The sequence below is a fragment of the Fundulus heteroclitus genome, chromosome 7, assembly GCF_011125445.2.
Source record: "Fundulus heteroclitus isolate FHET01 chromosome 7, MU-UCD_Fhet_4.1, whole genome shotgun sequence".
Classification (NCBI taxonomy): Eukaryota; Metazoa; Chordata; class Actinopteri; order Cyprinodontiformes; family Fundulidae; genus Fundulus; species Fundulus heteroclitus.
Window position 1 is genome coordinate 6,729,840 of NC_046367.1, and position 22,589 is coordinate 6,752,428.

The 22,589-nt window shown below is 41.8% G+C and overlaps 1 protein-coding gene across 1 annotated transcript in view; it reads right to left on the minus strand.

The window, feature by feature from the left end:
* The window catches only part of plcl1 (phospholipase C like 1), a 135,648-nt gene that overhangs the window by 25,179 nt on the left and 87,880 nt on the right, over positions 1-22,589 (minus strand). The window contains exons 3-7 of the mRNA XM_036138825.1: positions 16,856-17,143; positions 16,462-16,758; positions 14,548-14,939; positions 7,554-8,673; positions 6,541-6,717 (exon numbers count right to left, since the gene is read on the minus strand). Coding sequence (XP_035994718.1) covers positions 6,541-6,717; positions 7,554-8,673; positions 14,548-14,939; positions 16,462-16,758; positions 16,856-17,143 — 2,274 coding nt within the window. The remainder of the gene's footprint in view (positions 1-6,540; positions 6,718-7,553; positions 8,674-14,547; positions 14,940-16,461; positions 16,759-16,855; positions 17,144-22,589) is intronic.

Here is a 22,589-nt window from a genome sequence, read left to right on the forward strand (position 1 = left end):
TACAGAGCAATGCTGGGGGGAAAAACCTATTAGAGGCTGTGAAAGACTTGAGTGTCATGATCTGCTACCTGCACTTTACTACACATACCCTACTCCATTGTCATCTGCGTTATTCACCGCACCTGTGAGCCTACCTCTCTGCCGCCCCGCATTCAAGCTCATCCCATACACCTGTTCTTCTCACGATGGCTGCAGGCAGTCAGGCATGCTAGATCATTGAAAGCTTCAGGTAAGTAGATATCTGGCGTTACTTTACATGTCTGCCTCCCTTGTCTCAACCTTCATCACATATCTTGGATTTCCCTGCCTTGCCTTGCCGTGCCCTTGATGGACATCTACAGAGCTTCTGTTTTCTGGACTTCATCTTGGACTTGGACCACGACAACGAGCCTTGCCTAGTCCCTGAATTAGTTTTCCTGTCTCTGCTCTGCTGTGCATGACCCAAGCCTGTCCCCTGGACTTTGATACAGCTTCTGCAGTCCTGCCTGTCATCTCTGCGGTGAGTAAACCAGCTATCTTCACTGCCAGATCTCCTGCTTACTCCTGCAGAGGTTTCCGGCCTGAACTAGGTTTCTGCTTTCTATTAATAAAACTTTTTTTAAACATAGCACTGTGTCTGGCTCCAATTTCAGGTTCCTGCCCTTTCAGGCTCTTGACATTGAGATTGGGGCGGTTATCCTTCCGGCAGGACAGGGACATTAAATGAAATAGGAATCTGTGGCAAATTTAAAAATAACAGTTCATGGAGATTCTTCATCCAGTTGGACTGAGTTGGAACTATTTTGCAGAGAAGAGTGGGCAGGAAATGTTGTCTGTAAATGTACAAAGCTGGTAAAGACGTTACTGTACACCAAAAGGCTTGCGGTTGGAATCACAATGACAGGTAGTTCTACTGAGTATTGACTCCATTCCACACTTTTCAAATTTTAATTACAAAATGTTTGGGAAATCATTTATCATGTTCCTTTCGATTCCCAACTCACTATTTTGTGTGTTATGACTACATCTGCAAGGTGCTGTACATGAGTTCAGTGGAGAGAGAAACGGCTGAAGGTTCTGGCAAAGGGAATGTCTAACACAGTTCCGGCTGATTGCTAGGAGTGTGTGTAATTGTTGCACTATGTGTGTGTGCTTTTGATTGTCTGTGTGAGAGCATCGGGTGATACTGTTCATTTTGGTTTTAGCTATAGTTGCTGGCTTTCTGGAGCAGCTCTGTGGCAATAAAATTGATAAATGTGGAACTAAATCCAGCATGAAATGAAGACGAGACTAGACTGACTATGTTCTTGCTTTATATTGCCATCTGCAGTCAGCTATGAAAAGCTATCTGGTCTTCATTGTTTCTTTCAAAATCCTTTTCTCGTTCTCAACCGTTTCTAATTTAATTCACAATTTGTATACTGAAGTAAAATACCAGAATCTATTACACTAAAACATTGTTTGGTGTTATGGGGTTTACTCCGTGAACACTCCAAAAAATATGATTACACATATCCGCAGCCAAGCAGCCTTTCATTTCAACAGAAGTGGCCTCAGAGAAAGTTGAACATCTCAATGTGTTCTTACTAAAGCCCTGTGCAGACATCAGAGGTTTGGAAAAAGTAACTTCTCTCTATCCAGACTGCTCCAGACCTTTTTTTTTTCTTACAAATCTAATGACAGCAGATGTCATTCACATTTGGAGAAAATGGATGTGTAAATGGATGTGTTTCATTAGAGTTGACTGTGGAGGATTTAAATAAAATCAATATCATTTTACATGTCAGTTTTGAAGTCATGTTTAAAGTCTAAATCACATATTTTAGAATCATAAAGCATATAAATATTGAAATGGTAGAGCATAACCAAGTAATTTTAAAAGCTCTACGGATGTAAAGCGGTAGAGAGAACAGATACCTCCACATCCAAAAACAGCCAAGGTTATTTGCATAGCGCCTTTCAGCAACGAGGCAATTCAAAGTGCTTTACGTGATGAAAAAATAAGAAACACATAAAAAAAATACACTGCAGTGACAACAACAAAGGATAGAAAAAAATTGATTATAGACTGAAATTAATGATATTTGAGTTAACAATAAAAACAAAAACAGTCAAAGGCTTCCAGTAACAAACCCAGAAAGCTCGGTTACACCATGAATTGAATGCGGTTGCCATCAGACTTCTGTCTGAGTGGTTCAAGACCCCAAAGCAAACCTGCACATGCATATAACAGAAGACATTACACAGCAGTGCACTGTTTGCTGAAGGAAGAAAAAACACAAATACTGGAGCCTCTGTGTTATTAAGTACTTGCTGCAATAGGAGCTGACAATATTAAGGCTCTATCGTAACAAGAAGAAGAAAGGGAAGAAAGCCAAAGTTGGGATACAGTTACAAGTAAAGAAGAGGGAAAGCTGCTCATCTTTTTTCTTTTCTAATTCTCTTTAGAATCAGTTTAACAAATTGCAAACAGACTCTCGGGTTCTTTTGTGAAGAGTACCTCAACCTAGCTGCTTGACTGCAAAAGTGATTCAGCAAAATTCACTGTCTTATCATGAGGTTTTGAAAGGAGTGTTTTTATGTTGGGTTTTCCACAAACATACTCTCCAGTACAGGGTGTGTAACAAGCAAGTACAGTCATGGTAAAAGCAAACAACACCCTCTCTCTATTCTAATCTTTTAGATGCCAGGGCATAAAAATGACCTCCATTTAACCCTGGCTGTACAAAATCAGAAAATAGATCCTTTAATGCAGCGGTTCTCAAATTTTCCGTGGCCAGGGACCCCTTAGCAGCGGTAACATTTTTCAAAGGACCCCTTTAGATTCCTCATGCTGATGGTATTTTTAAATGTGCACACATTCATACACTGATCAGTAGGCAACTTGGGGTTAAGTGCCTTGCCCAGGGGCACATTGACATGTGACAGAGGGAAGGTGGAATCGAATCCACAGCGTTCTGGTTGCAAGACGACTAACCACTGAGCCATAGTTGCTCAGGGGTGTCCTTAGTTTGTCAGGATATGTTCACCCAGAATTATTTCACAGACAAAGTGCAGAATCTGTAGCATTGTTTGCAAGGTTAGACTTTATTGTTACCTGGTAAAAACAAGGTCATTTTTATCCTAGCTGGATGTGTAGAACCATAAAATCGATATAGAATGTATTGTTTTATTTACTAATACTGTATATAACATGTTACTTAACAGCAATGGTAGCATTTTACAGATTAGTAAACCTTGGGGTGAATATAACCTCTTTGGAGAGCCACAACAAAGGGGGTGAATACTTCTGTGAGGTTTGACAGTCAGAATTTGAATGAACTTCAGCTTAAGTAGATTATACTTTTTCCATTAAAAGGGTAACTATGTCGTTACTGAAACAAGTACAAGGAGTCAAGTTTTCTTAGCAATTCTGTTAGGCAATAGGCTCTTTGATCCAACTTTCACATTATCCAAAATGAAAAACTTCACCATGATATACGCCACACCTTCTAACACACGTGTCTGCGTGCCAACAGCTGAGGCAGCAGCTTTTTTCCAAAGCCCTGGATTTGAGTTCATGTGAGCCTCCACAGCTTGTCTCTGAGCTCGGCCACAGAGGTGGAGCCTCGAGGTCAAATGATGAAGACACAGCAGACAGCCGACACGTTAACCAAACACCCCCGCCTCACCTGAGTGTCTGACTGGGAGCTGCAGACACGGTCAAAGCTACAGTTTGTACGGCACGTAAAGTGGTAATCAATAATGAAAATGAGCTACCTGTTGATTATAATGCATCCTTAAAGATCATCATGCAGTAAGATGAAATAACTGTCGGCAACCAATGTTTTCAATATAGCAGAAATCCTGAGCAGAAACTCTCGTTTTCCCCTAAGACATGAGTCAGCAACCTTTACAATCTGAACGGCTATTTTTAAGGTATGGAGGAAATAAAAGTTGTTTGGAGATGCAAAACCTACATGACTATCTGTAAAAAAAAAAAAAAAAAAAAAAAAAAAAAATAGCCTATGCCTGCAATTTTGGTATGTTTGGTATTCAGTATTTTATTTCTGTTTCTAGATCAGAACAAAGAAACTTCCACAAAGGGAGAACGAAAACCTTTTGCTGAATGGAACATATGAAAAAGAGTTAAAAAAAAAACTGACAAAATAGTGACTTGATTAAAAACTAGATGATCTCTTCTATCGTTAGAGTCATTATATCGTGCAAATTCGTAGCAATACGTTGCATTAAAAAAAGAAAGGATGTGTAAAATTTGCCTTTCATTACTTTTAAGCTTAAAACAAATCTTTAGTGTTTTATCAGTTTTGGTCAGTTATTGGGAGCCGCTTTGGAAGACCTAAAGAGCTCGATCTAGTCCTGGAGCCACAGACTGCAGAACCCCGCCCTTGACACATTTGAGAATAATTAAACAGTTTATTTCCAGCGTCTCTGTCAGTCAAAAGCTCGGTTTAGCTGGTAGACCCAGCTGCTGCGGTGACAGGTGTGGAGTAGTGATGCTGAAGTGGAATTTACCCAAACCAGTATATGATGCTGAAATGCACGGCAAATACACCAATAACTTTATCGGGTAAAAACTTAACATATGTGCGATTTCTTCTTATGAAGTTATTAATTGTTTTAATAGAGAGTCAGTTGCATTATGGTGGATGGACATTAATGGGCTGACTGTTCTGTGTACCGCATGATGAAAATAAGGACTACCAAGACTCTGGGAGGCAATCAAAAGGAGAAAATGAATAGTCAATGTGGGTCAAAGAAAGGAAAAAAAGTGTGTGAACAAAACTCCGAGGACTTTGGGTTTGATTGGGAATATTGAGGAGGGAAGAGTAGTTGTCTCGCAATCCAAAACTTGTGGGTTTGATTCCAGCTTCCTCTTGTCACACGTTGATATGCCCCTGGGCAAGGCACTTAACATAAGTTGCCTATAGCGATCTGCGTAGACCAGACTGACTGATCTAAGCCATATTCACGTGTGGTTCAAGTGTAAAGCGCATTGAGTGGTTGGTTAGACTAGAAAAGCACTATATGAAGTCAGTCCATTTACGGTACTTATACTGAATAGCAAACTCAGATGGAGTTTTATTTCTGTAGTTCACTCAAGCACATGTATACACATGCATGTGTCTCAGACAGATACATCACCCATTCAAATCTTACATAAAGCCTGTCTCCTGCCAAACAGCCGCTCCAATTACTGTCTACTGATTACAGGTATTATTCCAATCTTTTCTGGTCTTTGTGGAGGTACATTATGTCTGCAGGGAGCGACACACACACACAATGCGTACACAGAGCACATATGAGTGCTGCTTGTCATTATAGCTCGGCCACACTCACACAGGACTCTGTCAGTACGGGGTGGAGAAAGCTCAATCAGCAAGTCATCAAACTTTATCTGTTCTAATGTATTTGCTGCACGTGTCTGTGTTTTCAAAGGGGCACCTAATTTGGATTTTAATGGTCTTGACCCCCCCACCCCTGTTATATTAACCATGCGGGCCGCTATTTTCATGGACGTGCAACGTAGCAGGATTGTAGACATAAACCTCTCTGAAACTTGATCAAGTTGTTGACATTTCTGTTTCTTTACTTGTCTTAAAACAGTGATGCGTGTGCATGTTTAAATGCACAGTGAAATGAACTAAGTTTAAACCGTTGACGATTCCTCATAATAATGCCAATCATAGCGTCCTTCAGAATCCTTTTTACACTTAGCTGAAAAATGTCTCAAACATCAACTAAAAGCCCTCTATGGAAAGTCTTAATTATAATAAGCAGTGTGCAAATGGGATTATAATAAAGAGCTGTTTATAAAAGGAGCTTTAACATTGTACATCTTTTTTCTGCCTTTGCTTTGAGAGCATTATGAGAAAATGTGAACAAATGAACAATATCTTGTCCCCACTGTGTTTCTGGAAGCTCACTTGATTTTGGAAAGCTGACTTAATGTTCTAATCTCAGTTTGTCTAAAACATGCAAAGCTTCATCAATTATTTCTAAAGACTACCTGAGTGCACACGTGGCAGAGTTTTTGGTAGACACCTACCTTGGTCGGCTGAGGATCTTTACACAGAAACTGAACGCCAGTTTCTGCCCTCTCAGGTTTAATGTGACTAACAACATGTCCTCTTTTTGGCTCTAATTAACTGTGTGTGGACAAAATTGACCAGGAAAAGCTGTTCTCCTGCTCTGTTAACAAAGTGATTTCCCTTGGACGTTGTAATTATTTATGACAATTATTGCAGGAAGGTTGCTGTGCTGTCATCGGGGCCCACACAGAACGCTGCAGGTTTTACTTTAGCTGTGTGTGTCCTGAATAAGCTGTGGGTCTGAACTGACTTGACAGTTCAGTCCAAATCCCATCCTTACATCAGTTCATTTCAGAATGATTTATTTTAAAGTTTAAAATGATAATGCCAAAAAAAGGTTTTGATCTTTCTCCAGAATAAGGCGCTTCTCTACCTGCTTATAACACAGCTAACCGTGGACATGACAGACTGACACCAGTGACAGACTTCTTTCTGCAGCTGGATCTCTTGAAACAATAAGGCAGCTTACCTCAAACTCAAAGGTCTCATCAAACATTGGCTCGTCCTGATTCTGAGCGGCAGTGCGTGTCCGCTGCTCAGCACAGTCAGCCGGGACGCCGTGCAGCTCCAACACAACGTACGGGTCAATGACCTCCCCCTTGGCCCCTGACCCCTGAGGCTTGGGCAGGTTGTGGGCACTGATCACCTGCACAACAAACAAAAAAAAACACAGAGCAACTCATGTTAAGTTCATCGGTCAAAGTGTCTGAAGAAAGCTATCCAAACTATCGGGATTAAGTCTGGTAATAGCATGAGAATTTCAGTGTACGACAACAGAAAAGTCAGAGGATGTTTGTATAGCAGGGATTTAAAGTTTAAGGGCAGGCTCCTTAAATTTTTGTATTTGCTATAATTAAATTCAAGTTGACGCATCAAAAAGTAAAGAATGGATAACAACTGGAAATTTTATATGATACTAAATTGATTGTAAATTATCATTAAACAGCACTGTGTAACTTTAGCCACTAGGGGGCACTAGACCTGCAATTTCAGCTTTAGCGCCACTGAAGGGAGGGAGAGGGAGAGGGAGGGGGAGCTCCGTGGAAGAGAAGGACGGGGCAGACAACAGGCTCCATCATCTGATTATGAAAGGGCTGACGTGCAGGTTTGTGAACTATATTTATTGGATTTTGGAATAATAACCATGCCTATGACAAACTTTGACTCGTGGATGAGAAAAGTAGAAGCATGCAAGGTTAGCTATCATGTTTAAAAGCAGTTTAGACTGCTATAAAGTCTCGCTCACATGACCCATTCAGAGCCAGAGCCGCACCTCTCAAGTTGTATAAGGGAGTTTTGACAAGGGCAGCCTGCACTGAGCATCAACATGTGCCAAGTGCTGTATATTGACCTAAAAAAATAATTGTATATCTCAAATCAAGCCAATTGGGTCAAAACTTACACGGTACTGCTTTAGGTGTTAGTGTTAAAAAGATGTCTATTAAAGGCAGAATTGTAGAAAAAAAAAAGCAGCTTCTGGACCTTAATGCGCAGAGTCTGAGGTGGGACTCCTGGGACGCAGCCATGGGTGTGGGCACTGAAATATGACACCTCGTCCCTCATCACAGCTGGCCGGAGGACATAACCACACCCTCCATTCTGTGAGAAGCGACCTCGATGAAGGTCCAGCATGGCGCCTGGAGTCTGCTGGTTTAAGGCTACTAGCTGGACCCCTCCTTTCCAATATCCTTGGGGGTTGGGGTTGCTGGAGTCCAGACGCACTGAGCTGGGTCGGACCCTGGTTAGAGTGCGCTTGGTGAACATAACCAGGTCCTCGGGGCTTTCGCTTGTCAGTCGACCAGCCTCTCCTTCGCCCAGGGAGCACATTGTCCAGTAAGGTGTCTCTGGAGGAATGGGCGAGCCGGGGGAGGAAGGGCTGCTGGGAGGTGATTGCTGCTGACTCTGCTTGAAACTTCCCCTCTGAGCATAGAAGCTGCGGCTGCTGGTCCGAATAATGGCCACCAGGTCTGACAGCTCTTTGTGGAGACTGAGCTTTCTGGGCTGAGAAGGAGGAGGTACGACTAAGACCACACCGAGTTCCTCCTCTCCAGGAATGGTCATTCTTCTTCCTGCCAAGGGTCCCCCTCCTCCTATCTCCTCTTCCTCCTCAGATACCTCCCCATCAGAGCCCTCTTCCTCTGGAGGGAGCTTCTTCCCTACAATAAGGATCCTCCCTTTCAGCTGCTCAGGGGAGGGGAGAGTGGTTGCCCGCCCTCCCAGGCTGACATGAAGGGCCTCAGGTTTGTAAAGCCGGGATCCAAACACCTTCTTTAGGTGGTGTGCCATGGTACGCTGCTGACCCGGTGTGCACCGGTGACACAAGTACAATAGGAGTGGATACTGAGATGTCAGGAAGGCATATTTATTGACCACCTCCAGTGCAGAGCGGATGGTAACGGGTGCATGGTGGTGGTGATGATGGTGATGATGGTGGCGAGAGATATCAGGCCCATAGTCAACTCCAAGCAGAGGCTCGCCCTCAGGGCCATCAGTCACACCCAGCTCCAGGCACCGGCAGCCGGACTGCAGAGCCTTGATCAGCCCCCCGAGGTCTGCTCTGCCGTGGACCTGGTCATCCAGCAGGTAGGAGCGGTATGAAGTACTGGAGGGAAAATACACAACAGGAAGTCAGAAACGGAAGGAACTCTTTCCCAGTTTTTAGTGTTAATGATATTTCAAATAGAACTACTGTGGCTTTCTGCAAATTCTCACATTTTCTGTACACCTCCAAGACCAGATTGTGTGAAAGCAGAGCTCTGACAAAAATGTTTGGTTGTATTGTAGATCCTGTAAAGAGCCGTGCTCTCCATTAAGTGGAAATTAAGCGTAGCACCAGGAGGACCCTCCTTAGATCTAAGTGCCAGACCCAAATGAGTGATCAGGAACAGGGGCCTTGATCAAGGACGTGACCAAAAATACAATACTCGTGAGGCAAAGCTCCAATGTTCCCTTGTGGAGACATTAGAACCATTCAGAAGATTATCTATTGCAATTGTACACCCCAAGCAGGCCTCACTCAAAGGCAGGTCCCGGCCAGGTAGAATTTTGCCAAAAGGCACCTTGGAAATTGTCAGAGTGGGAGAAACAAAATTCCCTGATCTGATGAAACCAAAACAGATTCATTTGACTGGAACAGAAAGACAGGCTCATCAACTGGCTCCCACCACATTCACTATAAAATATGGCAGTGTCATCATTGTGCTGTGGGGATGTATCCTTGTGGAAGGCATAGGATGATCAGCCATCACAGAGAGTAAAATGATAGAAGCCAAATATAAAGAGATTCATTCTCTTTATATATATATATAAAGTCATCATTCAATCAAGTATTGGCTTCAGAATTTGTCCGTGAAGCCCCAGACAACTTCTGAATGGATGTCCTTAAAAATGGCTGTCTAATAACTTTGCCCGTTTAACCTGACTGAGCTTTAGAACATCTGCAGAGAACAAAAGGAGAAAATACTCCAAAACGGGTGCCAATCTTGTTGAGACAAAGCCAAGCAGACTGCAGCCAAAACTGCTTCAATTACATTTTAAACCGTGGATGTAAATCCCAAATAATGTACACATAATTGTTTACATTTTTGATATATTTGCGCAAATGTCGATATGGGATATTTTGTTTTATATTTTTTAAATAAAACAATACTCAGATCAGTTTTACAATGGGTCTGAAATGTAGCTGGCACTTTATGCCATGTTTCACAGTTTGATGTCATATCAAGTGTGACCGTAACTTCAGACAATGGAAAAGAAAATACTTTCAGAGGGTACAGCCATCTGACATATCAATATAACCACAAGCAGCACTTTTTCTCTGACCATGCTGTGTTGACCCTTCAGTATTTCTTTGCACTTTTCAACTAAAGACAAATCATCAAGAATCTAGGCTGCCTTGCTAAAGTATTCATACCCCTTGAACTTTCCCACCTGTATCTCATTACAACTACAAACTTCAATTTATTTTATTGGTATTTTATGTAACAGTCCAATAAAAAAGTAGCACTTTCATAAAGGGTAATGAATAAGGCATAAAGTTGTAAAATTTTTCCATTGGTAAAAATGCTATAAGTATTCAGCTCTCCTGAAACTTTGCACCTCTGGGCATGTAAAGGGCGAGTGGAGCCAGTCTGGGTCCCTGACCAAGACCCTTAGCCCTAGAACTCCCTGCGTGCCACACAGTGGCAGCCCACTGCTCTCTAAGGGATGAGTTCAATGCAGAGGAAAAACATTGTCAGATTATGCAAAGTTGCAATGGCAAATAAATGATGATTGATTTGATTATTATTATAAAGACTGACATTTTTGCCCACTCTTTGCAAAAATCTCTCTGTTTTGGTCAGACTGAATGGAAGGTGCCTGTCAATATTAATTTTTAAGTTTTGACCCACATTCTTAATTGGATATATGGTCCTTTACATTGACTGGTCCATTGTAACACATGAATAAGCTTTCCCCCAAAGCATTCCATTATAGCTCTGCCAGTATGTTTAGCGTTGCTGTCTTGCAGAAAGGTGGCGATCTGTCCCACTCCCAACTCTTTTCTAGTTTCTAACAGGTTTTCATCCAGGATTACCGTAGAAGGCCTCCCCACAGCCACCCCATGTTTCATTTTGGGGATGATGTGTTGAGGTTAATGCATAGAGTTAGCTTTTCTCCATACATAGAGTTTTGCATGTGGTCTAAATATTTCCATTGTGGTTTATTATTTTGTGATTTCTAAAGTCAAGTGGTCACACTGGATTTTCTTTAGGACTACAGTTTTGTTCATGTTTCCTAGGATACAAACGGAAAACAAGTCCTTCAACAGGCTGTCAAGGGTTTTATTTACCAGAAAGGGAACATGTAGCTCCACCAGTCCTTGAGCTCCACAGGTTACCTGTGGCTGTATGACTACAAGTCCTCTGGCTCTGCAAACCCTAAACTGTCTGAACCCAGTCAATCTGGCTTACGCTTCTTTTGGATCTCTTTGTTTCTCTCAGGAATATCACCTTGTTTTTTTCATCCCGACAAAGACACCATTCTTTTCTGGTATTTTGGAAAACAATCCAGTCATACAACACCTGTTCTCTAAACTTCTCTCACGATTTTATTTTACATTTCCCTAAGTGTCCTTCTTGGAGGCTGTCCAGTAAAATGATTGCACAAGTCCTGAGAGTAGTTTTTACGGGCCCTTTCACAGTGAGAGTGAAAATATTTCCCTTCTTTACCCGGCTGTATGCTGTGAAGCTTCATCTTTTGCCAGAGTGCTTCGCTGATTCAGAAGTGGCTTCAGATGACCTAACATAGCGTGTAATGTAAAACTGGCACAACATGTGCGAGTTAATGTGCATATTGGTTTCAAATGTTGGATTTGGTGGTGGCTTGCACACAGCAGCTAGTAAGCAGAACCATCTGGCTGATATACGTAGAAAGCAGCCACTGAATGAACTCAGCGCAAAGTCATGTGGGGAAATGTTGGGGCAGTACATGTGCTAATAATATGTGCTTATGGGATATTATCTTAAAAAAAAATAAACTGAAGCACTTAACTTAAAACATGAGCTACCCAAATATCTACTGTACCTGAGCTTAATGTAGCATGATGCTCAGCTCTGTGAAATTCCACTCCAAGTGTAACGTGATTCGTAGGAATCAGGTGATCCTTGCATATGCAGATAACAGGGTGAGCACGCTTAGGCTTGTGAAAAGTGAAAACAATTCCATGTGTGGACCAAAGATAGAAAGCCTACACATGCGTATATGACTAAACTCAGATCCAGCTGTGGTGCGTACATGTGTTTAGACTGATTGGTGTTTGAACTGCCTTGACACCCAAAATTACAAAAAGGTTGTACATTTTTTTCTAATTAGTAAACCATGTAATATACACAGCTGCAGAGCTTTTGAGCCTATTTTACTTTCCATCTACACTCACTGGCCACTTACACCTTTTGCCTTCAGGACTGCCTTAATCCTTTGTGGCATAGATTCAACAAGGTACTGGAAACATTCCTCAGAGAGTTTGGTCCATATTATGATAGCATCACGCAGATGCTGCCGATTTGTCGGCTCCACATCCATGATGAGAATCTCCTGTTTCACCACATCCCAAAGGTGCTCTATTGAATTGAGATCTGGTGACTGTGGAGGCCATTTGAGCACAGTGAACTCATTGTCATGTTCAAGAAACCAGTCTGAGATGATTTGTGCTTTATGACATCGTCACATGGTTATCCTGCTGGAAGTAGCCATCAGAAGATGGGTACATTGTGGTCATGAAGGGATGGACAAGGTCAGCAACAATACTCAGGTAGGCCGTGGCGTTGACACAATTGATCAATTGGTACTAAGGGGCCCAAAGTGTGCCAGTAAAATATCCCCCACACCATTACACCACCACCACCAGCCTAAACCATTGATACAAGGCAGGATGGATCCATGCTTTCATGTTGTTGACGCCAAATTCTGACCCTACGATCCGAATGTCGCAGCAGAAATCGAAACTCATCAGACCAGGCAACGTTTTGCCAATCTTCTATTGTCAAATTTTGGTGAGCCCGTGCGAATTGTAGCCTCAATTTCCTGTTCTTAGCTGACAGGAGTGGCACCCGGTGTGGTCTTCTGCTGCTGTAGCCTATCCGCCCAAAGGTTCAAGGTGTTGTGCGTTCAGAGATGCTTTTCTGCATACCTTGGTTGTAACAAGTGGTTATTTGAGTTACTGTTGCCTTTCTATCAGATCGAACCAGTCTGGCCATTCTCCTCTGACCTCTGGAGTCAACAAGAGATTTGCGCCCACAGAACTGCTGCTCACTGGATGTTTTTTCTTTTTCGGACCATTTTCTGTAAACTCTAGAGATGGTTGTGTGTGAAAATCCCAGTAGATCAGCAGTTTCTGAAATACTCAGACCAGCCCGTCTGGCACCAACAACCATGCCATGTTCACTTATATCACCTTTCTTACCCATTCCGATGCTCGGTTTGAACTGCAGCAGATCGTCTTGACCATGTCAATGGCAATGCCTAAATGCATTGAGTTGCTGTCATGTGATTAACTGATTAGAAATTTGCATTAATGAGCAGTTGGACAGGTGTAATAAATAAAGTGGCTGGTGAGAGTATAGTCATAACAATACTAATCAATCTTTATTTGGGGCGATGTGGCACAGAGGTTAGGGAGTCTGTCTTGCAATTGGCGGGTTGCCGGTTCGATTCCCTGCTCTGTCTGTGTCTGTCGTTGTGTCCTTGGGCAAGACACTTAACCCGCATTGCCTGCTGGCGGTGGTCAGAGGGACCGGTGGCGCCGGTGCATGGCAGCCTCACCTCTGTCAGTCTGCCCCAGGGCAGCTGTGGCTACTAACATAGCTCACCACCGTCAGGGTGTGAATGTGTGTGTGAATGGGTGAATGACTGAACTGTATTGTAAAGCGCTTTGGAGGTCGTCAAGACTAGTTAAAGCGCTATACAAGTACAAGCCATTTACCATTTACCATTACAACTTTGTACAATGAAACATGTCCTCTGCATAAAACCCATCCCTTAGGGACCGGTGGGCTGCCACTGGGCAGTGCCTGGGGAGAATTCTGGGGTTTAGGGTCTTGCTCAGGGACCCAGAGTGGCAGTCTGCGGGGTTCAGCCCAGGGAACTTGTGTCCTTCCCGGGAAGCAAGTGCCCTGCTCTGACCACAGGGCCACAACTTCCCCTTTAAAAACTCTCTCAACTTCTGTTCACATACAGGGCCTTGTTTATATGAACAAATATTCCCGACACTATTAGTGTAAACTTTGTGGAAGTGTTATGTACATATTGCTTGTAAACACTTAGGGAAAACTGTTAGGATTTCAAAATTACCTTTACATTTTAAAACATTGGGTAAGTTAATTAGCATTTTGGCCAAAGTTATTAAGAGCCATGTGGGAGGGTCTAAAGAACCACATGCCACTCTGGAGCCCTACATTGGTGACCTTTGACCTAGACAGTCAGGCCAAACAAGGAGAGCATTAAGGAAAGCAGTTAAGAGGTCCATGGTAACTTGGGAGGAGCTGTAGAGATCCACAGCTCAGGCTCGATATTTGGTGACTGTATGGCTATTAGTTTTGTACTCAACAAATCTTATGATTAACAAGGAATGGGAAGAAAAAAACAGTGTTAAAAGACAAACCTAAGATGTGCTTTTTAGAGATGGTGGAGACATACCTCAAAAGCCTTTCAGCAGTCAATGCAGTGAAAAGGAGTTCTAGCTATTGACTTTGGTGAGCAGTTGCATACCACAGTTTCCATATCTTGTTTTTTTCTATTTAAATCATTTGTACTTTTCTCTACAAATTATAATTATGCATAACTTTTTGTTGGTCTATGACATAAAACCCTTGTGAAAAAGGTTCAGGAGGCAGTAACAGTTTTGAAGGGTGCTGCATAATGCATGTCTGAATAATAACGGCAAACGTTGATTCTGCTTAAGAAATGTAATTATTTAAGGAAAAGAGAATGTTCAAACCTGATGTAGTAGTGGGACAGAGGCAGGTTCATGTCCTGACAAACCCCCAGGTGCTCCGGGTCAAGCAGCTGACACTCAGGCGACTGCAGGTACCGAGCAAATCCATCCAGGCCCAGCAGCCCCCTCTCCCGGCCTTGGGCTGAGGGCTCATAACGCTTCAGGAGCTCCCAGCAGCCCTCGGTTGTAGCCAAAGACAACCCTTGCTCGGTCTCCAAGAACAGGCGGAGGTCCTGGGGGTCCAGACACTCACGGTCCTGGGACAGTTGAACCAGCAGGAAGTAAACATCAGGTCGGGTGCAAAGCTCACAGTAGGCCTCCTGGAACTCCTCCCGCGTCACATGGGAGGTGAGCTTCTCCTTGCTGCGCTGGATCTCCTTAAATCGTAGGCGGACCTGTAAAAGCAAAGGTAAACTAAATGTCAGAAAAGGAAACTCTGATATGATTAGAGATAGATGTTTCATTACATCTGCGGTACAGAAAACTTATTTATGTAACTGCTGAACCAACATTGTGCCTTACTTATTCAAAGAAAGAGTAAATGAGGTTTGAGAAAACAATAAGGACATTAAAGAGGGCCATTCTGAATTATGAAACTCAGTCCTTCTACAGTTCCTTGCTTCTCCTGTCTATCATTTGATCTACGGCACTCTGCCTGTGCTTGTAGCAGTTTTCTTCAGATATGATCATGGAAAGGTATGTCCCTGCCGGTTATCTCGTCAACTACCCGAGCCAACACAGATTCTTTTTGTTCTTGACTATGAGAAAGAAAGTCAGGACAAAGCCTTACAGAGAAGTGATGGACAAATTGCTCTGTTGTTCAACAAAAGCTTCGCCTAAAATTGTATCTTTCAACCCACTTTGTGTCAGCACTCCATTTCTGCATATGATCATTTTGGATACAATTTTAAATATGGCCTTGCTGGTCACTTTTGAGCTTTAGCAAAAATGGCCAATATTATAAATGTTAATATTTAACACTTGCATAGAAAGAATCTGGGGAAACATTGCAGCCAAAAGATTGTTCCAAACTCACCTTGTCCTTAAGCAGAAAATAAGGCATTTCTAGGCGATATATACAGATATACTGCCCCTCCAGGCGCATGCCTGGAAAACCTCCAAAGGGAAATATCCAGAAGGATTCCCAATCAGCTTCACAAATCGTGAGGATCAGCTGCACTAATCCAAGGTCTCCCCTAGAAAATGCAACCCCCTACCCTTTCTCTAAGGCACCCCCCAAATCCTGCTGAGAAAGCTCACTTTAGCTCCTGATATCTAAAAACCTGTTTCATTGATCCTGATCAATGTCTCATGACAAAAGGTCTTGTTTCGAGCTTTGCCGTTTGACTCTGTTCTTTCTTTACTGCAGCAAAATGCTCAATACAGCCAATTAAGTCCTGATCTTTCAATCCATCTTCTAATTTATTCTACCAGCACTACTGAGCAATACCTAAAAATGCCAGAACTACTTTGCCTTATGCACAGTCTCACCCCAACAAAGAAGAATTCAAAATTATGGATTTGAAAAATATCTTCTGCTTCCTATTCAAAAATCAATGTGCAATCATGCATATTGCACATTTTTCTCACATTGTTGTGTTAAATCAGCTGCTGTAATTCCTGTTTAACTTTTTTTTTTTTTTAACCTGAATATGCTATATCAGCAACTGCTGGTGGTATTCTTTTACATTTATTTTCGGACAAGTTTGTTTTCTTCTGCTTTAGAACAAATTTAAGATTAGATCAGTTGTTTTTTTTATTGCTGATTGCTGAAAAAGGGAACTTTTTATCTTAAATTCAGATCCAGAAGGTAAACCGGCTCTAATAAACTGAGACACCACTTTAGTGCTGTAAAATGAACTCACAGGTACATACAGCAAATTCATAAAACACGCAGGATTTTAACTCCTCTCTTACCTTGGCCTCCTTGATGCCAGGGCAAAGTTTGCAGACTGTGGCGACTGCCACATCCTCTGATACGATTCCATAGCCATCTTCATCAACTTGTGCAAACTCAGCAGCCAGCCATTCGCTCCTCATCTTGCTTCCCAGACTGCCTTCTACCGCTAAACTGCCTCCATCACTCGGCCCTCCTCCTATTCCTCCACATCCTCCTCCAGCCCCTCCAATGATTGAAGGGTGGGCAAGAAGGTATCGCAAGCCCGTCACCCAGATGTTGGCCACATCAGCCGACAACGCCACCAGATCTAGAGACTGCCAAAAGTGTTAGAAAAAGTTGGTTGGTTAAACAAAACAAAAAGAAAAGTTCACTTTTAACAGCATTCCCTTTTCTATAGGGTTGACCTGTTACCTGGTATTCATCACCATGTATGATGGAGAAGGCCGCTTCCTCTGCCAGGTGTTCAAGGAGAGGACCATTATGAAGAAAAGTCTCTGTGCTTTTCCCAGTGCGGACCTCCCTAATGCTGGATACGTCAAGTCTAGCCCGCTCTGCATCCTTCTTGGACGGTTCCCAACGAAGGCAACTCAGGTCGGCGTCCAAGGTGTAGAAGCGACAGTAGACCCTGGAGTTGGGTCGGATCTTCTTCAGCTCACACCCACCTTGCATGAAAGCCAGGCAGTCAGCTGCACTGCTCACCTGCAACAAAAGGTCAGACAGATCTTGGACTAAGAGTCAAAGTGGAAACATGCATTGTTTTTTTTTTGGCTTAGTAAAGCTTCTGGTTTGCAAAAGCAAACAGGATGAAGGGACTTAAAAGAGGCTTGCTGAAAATCTACCCAAAGTGGATTATTTTTTAAATTCAAATAAAACACATTTAACATTTTCATATAATTTGAAAAAGAAGCTGCAGGAAGCTTGCATTTCTGCCAGAAAGAATGATCATCATCAGCTCTTGAGTTGAATGTGGCCGGCCTCAGTGGTCTAAACAAACATGTACAATGGCTTCTCTTGAAAACAACAACCTCTACAAAGGTTTGTAGATCGTCGTCTACATTTTGACCGTCATCAAAATGTAGGGCCGTTACACACATCACCATATCTTTTGAAAGGCTATAAACTTAGTGAAAGTTTCAGTTAAATAAGTATTTGATGTCCAAGCACAACATGACTCAGCACTTGGTGGTGTTAAGGATTATGCGCTCATAGAGGCTGGAGCTGTGAAAGGCAGTTACCAGGGACACAGATAACCCATGAACCCCAAGGTCTTCACTGATGTGGCATGCATAAACAAATGGGCAGTTATCTTGGGGCAGAATGGACACGCATCCCGGAAGACACCATGGAATTGACCAATCCTGGAGCAGGCCTTGCTGATCTACAAGCTGACTCTCTCTCGCATCCGGAAATCTGCCCGTCTTATATTGTTTTCTGTATGAGAGTCCTGTACTGAAGCTGTAAAATCCCTCTGCCCTTTTAGATTAAATATCTTAAAGCACAGTTTCTGTTTCTCCTCCTCACTACAGAAGTCTACAATAAAGAACACCCCAAACTGATAGGGGTCAATTGTTATCAAATTATGTTTCCGCCCAACCTGAGTGGTTGTTTTTATTTTTTATTTTTGACTGATGGGCCACAACGAGACGACGTCTAGGCCAGCAGCTGCAAAGAAAGGTGAGATTTCCTTTTTTTAAAATGCTGTGATATCAAATTCTAGGTGAGATTTTTCACAATTCAGAGATTCTCTCAGTGATTTTAGCCTTAGGTAAAATGAAAAATAACAGAATAGGAAATTGCTTGTAACAATGGTGATTCATCACAAACCGGTCTATTTAAAGGGAGGCATAAAATAGACTTTGAGAAGCAATACATAAGAGGATTATCAGGTTATGAGAAATTAAGAGCAAGGCTCATTGTCTTTAGTTATGATAAATGTATAGAAAAAACGGTCAAATGAGTGCTTTAACTTTAATCAATAGTGTATGAAATTGAATAGAATATGATGTGCTTTTTTAAGGGAAGCTTTTTGACAGAATTTTTAATACAGCTAAAAGAGGAAAACTACAGGGAAACAAATTACATATTTATGTGAAGGTATCTAGTTATGTTAAACTAAGGCGAACCTTGAGCAATTTCCAAAGGGTCAGTTACTGACTAGGGTCAAAATGATGTGGTAGAACAAATCTGACTATAATGTAAACATTTAAGGAGGTTGCCCGGCTGGGTCAGTGTGTTCTGCTCACTATCTGACTTGATGATTTTATCAAGGGGTAAAAGGAAACTCTTATCAAGAAATAATAAAGGACACCTGGAGTGTTTGCAATCAGATCAATTAAATGTAGCCTGTTCATATAATATGTATACCCAGGGGTGGTTCTAGACAGGGGCCAACAGGGGCCCATGCCCCTGTAGAAATGGCCCTGGCCCCTGTTATGGCCCCTGTACTAAAAGCATGATGTTAAATAAACTTCTCATAATTATTTGCAATGGCAAAGAAACCATAACTGATTGGTCACTTCGACTAATATTATTTTTACCTATACAGCTTTACTCTAAAAAGAATTTAAAACTTAAGATGTTTCACATTTAGCTTTAGCCATATTGAGCAGGGGGCAAAGTTTTCAACTGCTAGATCAGGGGTCTGAAACCTGCAGTTCCAGAGCCACAAGTGGCTCACTTAATATTATTACACAATAATACAATATTGCCATTTTATTGTTTTTAATTTTTTTTGTTTTGTGCCCCAGTGAAAAAATACTGGCCCCACCTTGGCCCCCCTGGTAAATTTGGTCTAGAACCGCCCCTGTGTATACCCTTAGAAAAATACATTTAAAGAAACTTTGATTGGCAGACACAGTGATAAGTTCCTCACTAGTTTTGCAAACATTCCCAGTTCCTATTTAGTTTAACTCTAAACATTTTGATTTCTTGATTGCCGCTTGGAAACTCAAAGCTTTAACTTCCTCCACAGATGAAATCTTCAGCCTCTCCTTTGTTGCCTTGGTGGGATGTTTTGAATTATTGTCATACAGGGAGAAACATCCATGACTCATCTTTAGTGTTTTAGTTAATACAAGAAGGTTCTCCCAAAAAATATTTACAGAAAATGGTCAAGTTCAATGACCAAGCACTATACTCATCTTATGTCCCTGAGAAAAAAGCAACCCCAAAGCGAGACATTTTAACTGCCATCCTTAACTTCTGGGACGGTGTTCTATTTCTTTCTATCCAAACAAGTTGATCATATAGGCTCTCATCTAATTACAGCACTTCCTGTAATCCGGGTCATCGCAACAGCAAACAGGCTTAAATTGGAGGCAACCGGACTTCGTTCATTTCGGAAAACGTTTCAATGTTTTCCGAAAGAACATTTCCTGGATAGGCGTTGAAACATTTTCAGAAAAAACTGAACAAAAGTGCGGTTGCTGCCGATTTAAGCCTGTTCGCTGTTCTTGCATATTGGTCCCAAGTGCCTTTAGATACATAACAAGCTATGGCAGCTTTGTGCCGAGCTCTCATCTTTTTCATGATTGTGCTCACCTCATGCAGTGATTATATTAAGAAAAAGTGGTGAAGTGGTTGCCTGGTGGTCAGAGCATGGTACTAGCATCCTGGGAAGGCTGGAATTGCCCTGGCTCCCACAGACTGGGTGCCTGAGCAAGACCCTTAGCACCAGAATGCTCCCCGGCCGCTGCACAGTGGCAGCCCACTGCTCCCCAAGGGATGGGTTCTATGCATTTACAACATTTACAGCAATTTACAGCATTATAATGGCATAAAAATGACATACTATATAACTCCAGAAATTAATTTTAGATTTTTTCCTATTCCTTTTGTGAGGACCAGTATTCTTTTGATGAACCTTTAAACATGATTCAGTGTGTACTGCTTTATGAGAACCTTCAGTAAAAAAAAATAACTGCTATGATTTGTTAATACAACGACAGATACACATTAGTCACTATGTGTCTCAGGGCGTAATCAGTAGAACAAAATAGTTTTTTTAGAGTTTCTCCTCATTGTGGTATGCCCCAACCCTACAGTACAGCTCAGCACCCTGCCCGTAACTGTACTAAAAAAAACTGGGTCCTGGTGAGTCGCGAAGGGTTGGTATAGGAAACTAACAGTTGTTAAACTGGTGCTAGTGTTAGCTTAGCCTCCGTGCCAGTTTGTGCTATTTCCATCACTGAAAGCTCAGGATCTGGCAACCACTGCTTCCTTCTCACCCTCCGCTTTGAGCTGGGTCTGAAGAAAGTTTTGCTTTTGTTAAAAGTTTGAGGTTGGACTCTTGGAGACAAACAACCAATCAAAACCTTGTGATAGATCAGTCCATATAGGGCAGCGTAAAAACCCAGCCCTTCAGCTTCAATAAAACATCAGATTAGCAGTGGAACGGCACAAGCTGACTGTCTCTAATGTTCACACAGTTTATTTTGAAATCCACAGTTACCGAGTTTAAGTGGGTCATAGCGGCACATAGAGCATCGCGCGCAGCTGATCTTTTCCTCTGAATCCAAAGCCCCTTTCTCCAACTCAATTGGCAAACACTGTTTTTTCATATTGCCAGGAAGTGTTAATAAATCCAGCTCTAGATGTGGTGTTTAACTAACGTTTTTCAGCTATTGCAGTCGGCATTGAGAAGTGTGCATAAGCACTCGTTGTTTAACACAGGGTCAGAAATGGGATAAATACTGTGAATTGTGTTGTAAAAGTCTGTCCGTGCACTACAAACGACCACAAAAAAGAAAAAAGAAAAAATTCTGAGGCAGGATCAACCATTAACTGGATGAGATGTGGCTGTGACTTGGCACTCAGGTTGTGGAAAACATAAAGAACCAGTTAAGAACTGGCTCTAACACCAGCTCTGGTTACATGCTGGACTCTCTTTGGTGAAAAAGCCCCAAATGTAGCGATGAGCAACAGCAAGAAATATTTTTTTAAACAATACCAAGAACGGTCTATGCTTCTTGAAGAAGCTCAGACCTTTCAATATTTACTCTATGTAGTTGCATATCTTCAATAAAATGAGGTGAAAGAGTTATTTTTTGGCTCAAAGAAATAAAACAAGCTGAAGATGTGTGTTTGGGACTGCTCTGTAGACTGACAGTCATAAAAAGAGTGTTGCACAAGTTGCTCCACATAACAGATAACACCACACACTCTGTGTATATTATATAAACAGTGACTTTAATCGGAGAATCATTCTTCTGCAACTCCCCTGCAATATGAGCTTCTGCAGGGGATCCATCACAATCACCTTACAAAGTGATTTTTTTGTGTCACTATAGAGGGGCTGCCTTAGGATAAAATGTATGACGTGAAAATCACTACATCTCCAACACTTGTGTGTTTCACTTTTTAAAAAAAAGACTTTGCAGCTATTTATTTCCACTAATATTCCTTATATTTCTTGAAAATTTTCTTTTTATTTCATTTCTGTGACTTCTCATTTCTATGAATGCCCAGATGGACAGCACTGTGAATCACAGACCCAACACAGAAGGCTGCAAATAAACCAGGATCATTCTTTTCATTTTACACAGTTTTCAGGAGAACAGTTGTGGTCAGATGGTTCCCTACAAACATGTTGTACGCATGAATTCCAAATTACGTTTTGTACACATAAACTCTCAAATACAGTCATAGTCAATAAATTAGAGAATATTCCAATGAGTCTAATTTGTTAGATTAAGAGAACCTTTTATATGTTGCAACCTTCAAGCAAGAATTTAACATATTTCCCATTATGCCCACATTTCTATATCATCATAATCAACAGAAATAGCAGCTTGTAAGCTACGGTCTGTGTGGCATTAATCTATACAATATGTTTCACTTGGTGAAATGACTTACTGAAATAAATTTACATTTCATTAATGCTTGAATTTATTGAATATGACTGTATATTCAAATATTCCCCAAATTATTTTAATGAGTGGTGTGGATGTCTAGAATGTCCTAACCTGACTAGTTCAAAGCCGTTAATGTCTTGTTAGTGATCATGATTTGCTGTAGCTGCTAGGCTCTGTTTGACAGAACAATGAGGCTCTGTTTGACAGAGGGGCTCACTGTGGATAATCGGTAACACTGTTGCCGTGGGGGTGCGAATCCCAGCCAGCAGTCTGTCTGATTATAGTTTGAATAT